Source organism: Mandrillus leucophaeus, unplaced genomic scaffold (genome assembly GCF_000951045.1).
Source record: "Mandrillus leucophaeus isolate KB7577 unplaced genomic scaffold, Mleu.le_1.0 Scaffold23, whole genome shotgun sequence".
In the NCBI taxonomy this organism is placed as follows: Eukaryota; Metazoa; Chordata; class Mammalia; order Primates; family Cercopithecidae; genus Mandrillus; species Mandrillus leucophaeus.
This window is the reverse complement of record NW_012102365.1, coordinates 317,991-328,194: the sequence shown is the minus strand read 5'-3', so window position 1 is coordinate 328,194 and position 10,204 is coordinate 317,991. Positions and strand designations below refer to the sequence as shown.

The 10,204-nt window shown below is 56.0% G+C and overlaps 1 protein-coding gene across 2 annotated transcripts; it reads left to right on the top strand.

The window, feature by feature from the left end:
• The first annotated feature begins 912 nt into the window (after positions 1-912).
• SLC30A2 (solute carrier family 30 (zinc transporter), member 2) lies at positions 913-9,919 on the top strand. Of its 2 annotated transcripts, XM_011981622.1 has the most exons (8): positions 913-2,010; positions 2,509-2,729; positions 3,275-3,421; positions 4,168-4,321; positions 5,015-5,174; positions 5,912-6,017; positions 7,775-7,909; positions 8,379-9,919. In XM_011981622.1, exons 1-8 carry the CDS (start codon positions 1,961-1,963, stop codon positions 8,522-8,524), a joined length of 1,119 nt encoding a protein of 372 aa, XP_011837012.1. In that variant the 5' UTR covers positions 913-1,960; the 3' UTR covers positions 8,525-9,919. The 2 variants fall into 2 exon arrangements, with proteins under 2 accessions (XP_011837012.1, XP_011837013.1); XM_011981623.1 differs by lacking the exon at positions 3,275-3,421.
• Positions 9,920-10,204: the final 285 nt, after the last annotated feature.

The window sequence follows — 10,204 nt, the reverse complement described above, 5'->3', positions numbered from 1 at the left end:
ACATTTTATCCCTAAATACTTTAGATAAAGGTTTTCCTTTTAAAAAATCGTAACCTCAGGACCAGCCTGGCCAACATAGTGAAACCCTGTCTGTACTAAAAATACAAAAATTAGCTGGGCATGGTGGTGGGCACCTGTAATCCCAGCTACTCAGGAAGCTGGGGCAGGAGAATCACTCGAACCGGGGAAGCAGAGATTGCAGTGAGCTGAGATTGCAGTCGAGCCTGGGCCACAGAAACGAAACTCTGTCTCAAAAAAAAAAAAAAAAAAAGTCATAAACACTATACATAAAAATGAACAATAATGCCATAATAGCACCAAATGAGAATTTTAAAAATACAGATTCCCAGGCCCTGCCCCAGACCTACTGAATTCTTGGAAATATTGAGGCTCCACACCCAGAGATTCTGGTTCGGTTGGTCTGATGCAGGGACCTGTAACCTGCATTGTAACACCTTCTCCAGGTAATGCTGAGCCTGCAGGTGCTCAGAGTAAACCTGAAGAAAACCAGGGTGTCTGAGGCTTTCCGGAAGAAAACCAGCGTTCAGAGAAGGCAGAGAGGCACTCAGTGCAGACCCGAGCAGAACAGGTGCACCTCCCTCCTGGCACCCTATCTCCTACAAGAGGACAGACTGAAAGAGCGCCTTCCTGTCCCCAGTGGTGTGGGCAAGAGGCTTGCGCCTCTGACTCTTGTCTCTGTGAAAGACCATACCCACCAAGCCTATGGTCCTGGCGACAAGGGTGCCGGGGATGACGAACAGACAGGGAGGTCTCCAGCAGCTTCTTTCTACACAGAGGGCACCTGTCAGAGGCCAGTGTGGGGGCCACAGGCTCCCCAATCCCCAAGAACCGCCAGGGAAGGGGGCTGCTTCAAGTGGGTAGGGCACCAAGCTGGCCAGGAAGGACAGGGCTTCTCCCAGCGGTACCAACACGGTGGCACCTTCTGCCTGCATTTCCCAGGCTTGCTTGTCGGGCTTCCTGGGGCTCCCAGGAGCCGCTGCGGGGAAGGGGTGGGAGCAGTGGCGGTGGTCGGCTCTGCCCCGATGGTGACTGCTGATGACACTGTTCTCTGTGCGGGTGGAGACAAAGCCGGCCACTCCAGATTCCCCTGCACGCAGGAGAGGAGGAGCTGGTGCTGCTTCAGTGGCGAGGATGGGTTCATCGGTCCCAGCCGGTCCCAGGGAGAGACACTGCCCTAGCCTGAGGGCCGCACAGCCCACCCCAGGACCCTCCTAGCAGGAGGGCAGGAACGCAAGCCGACCTCGGGGGGCGAGGGGAGTCTCCAGCCTGAGACGGAACATGATCAAGCCCAGGACAGCCGCCAGTCAGAGGGGACAGGCGCGGCCCCAGTAGCCTCTGGAGACCCTCTTCCGAAGCAAGGAGCCACATTCCTGCCGTTGGGGCCACCAAAGCGGATTTCTACAAACCAAAGACGAGAACTTTTCGGTGGGGACGCGGCCCACCCCGCGCGGGAGAGGGGGCGCAGCTGTCACCCCGTCCTCACTCAGCAACACCGGGCGCCGCGCCGGGCTAAGGCTGGCAAGTTTCTCGCGGCGGCAGGTGGGCTCTGCAGGCCCCACGGGCGCAGGCACAGGTGCGCGGGGCCACAGCCGGGCGCCCTTTGCAGCCAGCCACCGCCCCCTCTTCCCCGCGGGCTTTTGCACACGACGCGCCGAGAGCCGCTTCACACGGGTTGGCGAGGGCCGGATAAAGCTGGCGGCCGCGGGGCACAGCGGCGGACCCGAGACAGTGGAGCGCTTGGCGCGCGGAGCCAGAGCCGGAGCTGCAACAGCAGCGGGAGCAGGGGGACCTCAGGGGCCGCAGGAGCCGGGCCGGAGTGAGCGCAGCTCGCGGGGCCCTCCAGACAGGTGGGTGAGAGCCACCTGGAGTCCCGCGAGCAACTTCCAGAGCGCACTCGGCGGTGCGGCCGCGCGGCTGCCGGGACCCGGCGCGGGCCTGCATGGACGCCACGGAGAAGCAGCACCTGTTGGACGCCAGGCCCGCAGTCCGGTAAGGCGAGCCTGGGGAGAGGCGGGAATTTGGGCGGCAGCCGACGCGCCTCCGCGTTTGCCATCCTAGCAGTGGTTGGTTTTGGTGGCGGCTTGAGCTGGTACCACGCAGGAGCGGGGGAGTGAGGTGAGGGAAAGAAGATAATGAGCTGTGGCCCAAGGACCGTCTCTCCCTCGGTCCCCGCACAGATCTTGACCCCTGCCTGCGGGGGGCCTGGGGTCGGGGGAGTGGCGGTTCCCGCCTGGAGTCCTGCCCTGCCCAGTACTTTGCCCCAGGCAGCCCCGCCCTAGGGAGGCCCTGTGTCCCAAGTGCGCTGAAGGGGGCCTGCTCTTCTCCTCGAGCCGGCGCTCTGTTCCTTCCCCGCGCTCCACTGGACACTCGGAGAGTCCTTAGCTATTTTTCCCAGTGGACACAAGGCCTCACAGAGAAACGGGACTAGAGTCGGCCCTCCTTACCCCATCTTAGAGCTGAGCGTTCCCTCTCTTTCTCTCTGGTCAGGTCATACATGGGATCTCTGTGGCAGGACGGGGCTGGCTGGATCCCTCTGCCCCGACCTGGCCTGGACTTGCAGGCCATTGAGCTGGCTGCCCAGAGCAACCATTACTGCCATGCTCAGAAGGGTCCCGACAGTCACTGTGACCCCAAGAAGGGGCAGGCCCGGCGCCAGCTCTATGTAGCCTCTGCCATCTGCCTGTTTTTCATGATTGGAGAAGTCGTTGGTAAGCACTTTTGGGCTAATTAAATGAAGTTAGCGCATGGATAGACTATTCCCAGCAATACTGACACTAAAAGCCCCACTTACCGAACACACATTGCGCTAAGCCTTTATATACACATTATCTGATTCAGGTTTAACAACAACCTGTGTTATCACATAGGTGACATTATTCTCCTTGTTTTACAGATGACGAAACTGAGGCATGTTCAGGTTAAGTAACTTGCCAAAGATCACGCACAACTAGTAGCTAAGGGAAAGCCTGAATTCCTAGAAGGAAAGAGCATTTACTGAGTATCTACCATGCTTTCCAGTCCCTATTTGAACTTGATGTGCACATTCACCCTCTAAGTAGATATTGGTGGCCCATTTCATAGAGAGTGGAAGTTGAGGCTCAGAGAGAGTAGGTCACTCGTCACGGTTGTACAGCTCATGGGTGGAGAGATCTTGAGGCCAGAATGTCTTCTTCCAGAGCCTGTGGTCTCCCTGCTGCACACAGTCTTGGGAGCCAGCTCTCTGGGGAGCTGATAAAGACCCTGTACCCTTCAGGTGGGTACCTGGCACACAGCTTGGCTGTCATGACCGACGCAGCGCACCTGCTCACTGACTTTGCCAGCATGCTCATCAGCCTCTTCTCCCTCTGGATGTCCTCCCGGCCAGCCACCAAGACCATGAACTTTGGCTGGCAGAGAGCTGGTGAGGGTCGCGGCTCGGCTGGAGATGGGGTTGAGAAAGAGGGTGGGTTAGAACAAGGGTTCTTAGGTGGCTGTAATGGGTGGATCCCCCATTCCTCCCCTGAGTGAGGTCAGGAGGGTGATCTGGATGGGGCAAGAGGATGTCAACCATGGCCTCTGGCCTCTGGGAAATCCTAGTCTGATGGGGAAGCCCTGGTCCCAGTCATCCAGGAGCTCTCAGTCTGCGGGGAAGCAACATTCACCTTCCTAAGAAGTGCAGTAGCCAAGCTTCAAGAACAAATGACAATGGCATTAACACTGCACATAACTCTGTGGATCAGCTCTGGGGGAAGGGGAAGGCTGGCAAAGGCTGCTGGAAGGTATAGGCTTTAACCTGTCTTCCGTTCACCCCGGGCTGCATCATCACCTTCCTCTTTGTGGGAGATGGCCCAGCCTCTCTTCCCCAGAAGCCTCAGTTTACTAGCTGAACAAAAGGCATACATTTTAATAAGTCAGCTTCTTTACATGTACAACAAAAAAGGTGGACCCAGATAATGACTTATTAGTTCCTTCTAGCTCTGACATTCCCAGATATATGAGGGGTGGGGTAAGGGGCAGCCATGCTGGCCATAGCTTCAGCAGAGCCCAGTGGGACCCAGGCCCTGACTTTGTGTGGGGGGTGGGTGGGGAGGATCCTGAAGGAAGGGGGAAGCCTCCTTAGCCTCAGGCCCATGCCAAGGTGGGTGTTGGGGTTGGGTTCTTCCTCAGAGATCTTGGGAGCCCTGGTCTCTGTACTGTCCATCTGGGTCGTGACTGGGGTACTGGTGTACCTGGCTGTGGAGCGGCTGATCTCTGGGGACTATGAGATCGAAGGGGGGACCATGCTGATCACATCGGGCTGTGCTGTGGCTGTGAACATCATGTGAGTGGGTCCCCGGTTCCCCTCGTCTCCCCTCCTCCTCCCGCCTCTCACACCCACACCTATGTCTGCTTTGCAGAAGGACACCATGCAACTTTCCAGCATCGGCCACAGGGACAGAACTTCCCTAATGGTCTGAGCTCTAGCACCTGGAACACCTGGGTCCTACCTTAGGCCTAGGCCAGGAACACTGAGAACTGTAAATCTGAGTCTTCATCCACTCTACCCACTCCCTAATACATGTCAGGGACTAACCTTGGTGGCTTCATACCTCAAGTGGGGTGGGAAGAGGCCAGTTGTTGCAGGAGTAGCTGTCCCTAGGGGCAGAACCCACGTCTGAAATTGGTCTCAGAGACAATGGGTGTCTCTTTCGGGCTGTTTCTCTCCTTTGTTCAGAAGCCTCAGTTTCCGCATCTGTGACATGATGGAGTGAACTTACAGTGACCTCCATAATGCCCTCCTGCTCTGAGATTTGGCATCGTGGCATTGTTGTGCCCAGACTCAGCCTGGTATTGGCACTGAGCCCTATCTCCCATGGCTCTCTGAACCAAGGCCACGTGGGTTGGACTTCTCACATGGCCAAAGAGATCACAAGGTTTGGGGGCTTGAGATTTTTGCCCTATGAATTGGCTAGTCCTAATAGGTGACTTCCATCTGCGACCTCAGTGAGCCCTTGGCATTGTCTCCACTTCATAGAATGGGGTTGACGCTTCACCAGTCTGGCCATGGACATAGCCATGGCACCACCAACCAGCAGGAGGAGAACCCCAGCGTCCGAGCTGCCTTCATCCATGTGATCGGGGACTTTCTGCAGAGCATGGGCGTCCTAGTGGCAGCCTATATTTTATACTTCAAGGTCAGAGCTGGGACACAGAGTGGTGGGGGTGTCAGGGGAGTGTAGACCACCTGAATATCCTCTCTTCAGGGGGTCCTTTTCAGGACTCCCTCCCAGTTCTGGGGAAAAGGGTGGGGAAAGGAAAGGAACATTTATCCAATACTTACCAAGTGTCAGCACTTCTGATCTTCACACCAACCTGAAGGGAGAGGTGGTAGTGTTTTCTGTAGCTCAGAAAGGTTCAGTGACTTGCACAGTGTCACACAGCTGGTAAGGTGTAGAGGCAGATTCAAACCTACGACTGTGTGTTGTCAAACCCTGGGCAATGCCCATCACATAGAGGCAGGGAGCTGTAGTGGAAAGAGGCAGGCATTTGCTCTGAAGCTTGGCTCTCCTCCTTGCTAGCCATGTCATGTTGGGTGAGGTGCTTGCTCTAATGGAGCCTCGGTTTCCCCATCTGTCAAATGGGGATGGATGGCAGATCAGATGGTATCTAAGATGCCTTTTTGCTCTGTCCATGTCTCAGCTTCTTGAGAAGGAGGGGTGGGAAGGGACTGCCTTATCCTGAACTGTGGTCTGTCCTGTCTGCTCTTGCAGATGTGAAATAAAGAGCAGAAAATTGGGAGGCAGGGCCAGGGTGAGGCTCATGCCCACCCAGCAGAGAGAGCCCCCCTCCCCAACAGTGCTGGGTGGGAGGGGAGAAGGGAAGCTGAGGTGTTAGATGGTGAACCGAGGTCTGTCTTCCTCTCTTCCTGCAGCCGGAATACAAGTATGTAGACCCCATCTGCACCTTCTTCTTCTCCATCCTGGTCCTGGGGACAACCTTGACCATCCTGAGAGATGTGATCCTGGTGTTGATGGAAGGTAACCTGGGCTTTGTGGCTCCCTTTTTGCTCTTGGCTTTCAAGCTCTAGATCCGCTCAGATAAGGTATGTGTGTGTCTGCGGCATCCCAGCACATGGCAGGGAGCCGGGATCTGGAGCCCCGGCATTGGCTGGAAAACCTCCTGGGGCCCCCAGGCTGATCTTCACGTAGAGCCTGGGCTTTTAGGTGTGGCAGTTCCTGGAACCGTACCCCAGCCCCGGTCTTCCCTTCCCCCTACCCCCAGGGGTGCCTCCTCTGCCTAGTCAGGTGGCTTCTGGGGGACATCTGTAGCATCTGGAGCTCTCCAGCTCTCCCCTATACATTTCCCAGGCTCTGGCTGCCTTCTGTCAGGAAGAGGGAGTGAGGATTATGCTTCCCATTGCACAGAGGGGCAGACTGAGGCTCAGAGAAGGACGGTCAGCCTTGGACAAAGTTACTTAATCCACTGCAGCTCAGGCCTTTCCTACATCTCAGGGACCAAACAATGCCATACCCTGGGGGGACATGGCTGTACTTTGTGGGGTTGGAGAATGGTCAGTGGTGGAGAATGATCTGGTCTGCCCTGAATTACCTTTTTTTTTGAAACAGGATCTTGCTCTGTCATCCAAGCTAGAGTGCAGTGGCATCACCATGGCTCACTGCAGCCTTGACCTCCTGGCTCAAGTAATCCTCCTGCCTCAGCCTCCCAAGTAGCTGGGACCACAGGCACATGCCACCATGTCTGGCTAACTTTTAAATGTTTTGTAGAGATGGGGGTCTCACCATGTTTCCCTGGCTGGTCTCAAACTTTTGGGCTCAAGCAGTCGTCTCACTTTGGTCTCCCAAAGTGCTGGGGTTACAGATGTGAGCCACCACACCTGGCCCTGCACCTTGGCTTTCTTATGCTCTAGGCCTGGGGTCTTGGGCCAGGGTCATAGGCCTCCGCGTGGTCAGGGTCAGTCTGGAATGGAGTAGGATGCTGGCCTGGGCTTAGCAGTATTTGGCTGCAGGTCAGAGCTTTTTCTCCAAGAATATGCTAACCCAGATAAAAGCGATAATGATGAAGATGTTGATTGTGCCCTGGGTGGGTCCAAGGATTCTCAGGATCTGTTCTTTCCTTCTTTCCATTCAAAAATATATTCACTGGCCAGGCGCGATGGCTCACACCTGTAATCTCAGCACTTTGGGAGGCCGAGGCAGGCAGATTACCTGAGGTCAGGAGTTCGAGACAAGCCTGGTTAACACAGTGAAACTCTGTTTCTACTAAAAATACAAAAATTAGCCGGGCATGGCAGCACGCGCCTGTAGTCCCAGCTACTCAGGAAGCTGAGGCAGGAGAATTGCTTGAACCTGGGAGAAGGAGGTTGCAGTGAGGCAAGATCGAGATACAGCACTCCAGCCTGAGTGACACAGCAAGACTCTGTCTAAAAACAAACCAAAAAATATATTTATTGAGCATCTACTATCGAGAGGCGCTGTTTTAGGCACCAAGGATGCTGTGGTAAACAAAAGAGACTGTCCTGCCCTCATAGAGTGTCCATTTTAGAGGGAGAGACTGATAATAAGTAAATTCATAAATAATTTCAGTGGTAAGAGTGGAGAGGAAATATAACAGAATGATAGGGCGGAGAGCTTGGGAGGTGAAAGCAGCCTCAGACCTGCAGGCCAAGGAGGTCTTCTTTGAGGGAATGACGCCTGAGGACCAGGAGCTAGCCCTGCACCAATGGGCAGGCATGGGAGGGGCAGTTTCCTTTAGCCCCTGTGCTTGCCATCCTCAGGGACCCCCAAGGGCGTGGACTTCACAGCTGTGCGGGATCTGCTGCTGTCGGTGGAGGGGGTGGAAGCCCTGCACAGCCTGCATATCTGGGCACTGACCATGGCCCAGCCTGTTCTGTCTGTCCACATTGCCATTGGTGAGTGCTCGGGACACTCAGGGTGGGGTGGGAGACAGGCAGCCAAAGGCCTGGTGCCATCTCCACAGGGTCCAGGTGACCCAGATGCTCACAGTGCCCATGCATCAAGCTCAGCCTCATGCTGAGTACGTGATATGCATTATTCCATCTGATCATCACAATCTCATTTATCCATGAAGAAACTGAGGCTGGCGTTGGGTGGTAAAGTTACTGGCCCAGGCTTTTACAGCCAGTATATGGCAGTAGGTGGCAGATTCCTGGCCTTAAGGCCAATGCTTTACCAGCTCTTTCAGGCATGAGCCAGGTCTGGTCTGGGAGGCTACCTGGCAGAGGAGTAGAATGTGGGGGCTTCTCCATGTTCATGGTCCCCCATCCTGTTCTGCTGGGGATGGGGATAAGATTGAGGCTCCTGATGGTTCCAAAGGGCCAGAGTAAATGGTTTCCCCTGCTGTGTCCTCTCGGTCCCCAGCTCAGAATACAGACGCCCAGGCTGTGCTGAAGACAGCCAGCAGCCGCCTCCAAGGGAGGTTCCACTTCCACACCGTGACCATCCAGATCGAGGACTACTCGGAGGACATGAAGGACTGTCAGGCATGCCAGGGCCCCTCGGACTGACTGCCCAGCCAGGCACCAACTGGGGCATGGACAGGAACTGCAGGTGGCTGGACTGAGCGTTCCCCAGGCCCAGCCAGGACTTTGCCTGCCCCAGCTGTGTTATAAACCGGGTCCCCCTCCTGACCTCTGCTCCATGTTCAGTGCAGAGCCTTGTCCCACTCCAGGAATGGAGCTCTTCCCGGCCTCCCCATCTGACTGCAGCCAGCGCCAGGGTGGGGACGCAGCGGGTATAAAGCTAGTGTGACCCTGCTCTTCCAGCTCCTGGGCCAGCTCTGGAAGGGCTGTATTTGGGCCTAATCCTAAGCAAATGTCGTTCTACCACTCGCAGGGGCAAAGGCGGTGAGCCATGGGATGTCCAAAGGGAGGCTGGCTCCAGCGCACCCGTACTGCCTGCCTCATCCCCCATTCTCAGCCTGGCTGGCCTTTGCCTTTATGAATCTGAGCCCCTCCCTCTGCCTATAGCAATAGGCACAGGGATGAGGACCCTCACACTCTCATTTGAGCCTCCCTGAGGCAGGGAGCCAGGAGGCACCTGAGGCCTGTCTGTGCCTCAGTCACTTCAGCTGTGAGCCAAATGTTCCCTTTCCTGGAGGGGAGAGGCCTCTTACTAGGTAAGGGACAGGTTTCCTCTTTCTTATTCCCTCAGCTGTGCCAACACAAAACACAACCTTGGCACAGGTGGTGGGTGGAGGGTAGAGAGATTTCAGTTTGGGTTCTGCGCTAACAGCCTCCAAGCCGCTTGGCACTTCTGTTGCCCTGAGAGTGTCCCAGGGGATTCAGAGTCTCCAGCAAGATATGGCTGGGCCAGCTCTGCTGCCTACCTGGCCTGACCCAGTCGGAGCCTGGCATGGTGGAGGGAGAGGGAGAGAAGCGGGGCTGCACTGGCCCAGAGGCCAGCTAGGAGGGAGACCGTGGCTTCCTGGGGCTTGTGTGTGAAGATTCCTGACTTAGGGGTGGCTTGTGTTTACAAGATGCAAGAGGGGAGATCTGTCCCCGACTCATGGAGACAACATGCCCAGTTATCAGAGTCCTGTGTCACCAGGTCTGTCTCTGCCATTGTAAGCAAGTGCCTTGGGCGAGTTGGCCTCTGCCCCAGTCTCATCTGTAGACCGACAGGGTTGATGCCTCCCTCACGGGGTTGAGAACAAGAGCCAGTTGGCCAAGTACCTGTGGTTCTTGAAGACTGGTTACTTTTATCATCCTTGAGACAGGAAACTCTGTGGCCCGAGGCTGCCTCACTGAGGAGCTAGGTGGGCTTCCCGGCCTCCTCCGGGGCAGCGCTGAGTTTGTCTTGACTGTTCTGGCCCAAGGTGGGAGGAGGTGGGTTTGGTCACTTGCCTCCCACTTTAAATCTCTATCTTTCTATCTGTGAAACGACCTCTTTGTGCCTTCCCAGCACTGTCATCCTGATTGCCTGTGTTCTAGGTAGGTGGGTCCTTCAGCCCCTCCAGGTCTGTGAAGTCTGTGGAAAGCACCGGCCTGGAGCAGGGTGGGGGGTTGCTGGCGGGTGCTCCATTCCACTACAATCTCAGGGGACTCAACCCCCCCTACCCCACTCCTACCCCCCTACCCAAGCCATGGCAGGCCCCAGGAACTTGATCATGGGCTTTGCTGTGTACCAAGTCCTTACACCCCTCTCAAGAGACAGTCATTGGCTGGGCACGGTGGCTCACGCCTGCA

Bases quoted from the DNA above. Each gene is read 5' to 3' on its own strand.
- SLC30A2 (XM_011981622.1), top strand. From the start codon at position 1,961: ATGGACGCCACGGAGAAGCAGCACCTGTTGGACGCCAGGCCCGCAGTC. The intron at 3,422-4,167 runs GTGAGGGTCGCG...GTTCTTCCTCAG, and splicing joins CTTTGGCTGGCAGAGAGCTG to AGATCTTGGGAGCCCTGGTC. The intron at 6,018-7,774 runs GTAACCTGGGCT...TGCCATCCTCAG, and splicing joins GATCCTGGTGTTGATGGAAG to GGACCCCCAAGGGCGTGGAC.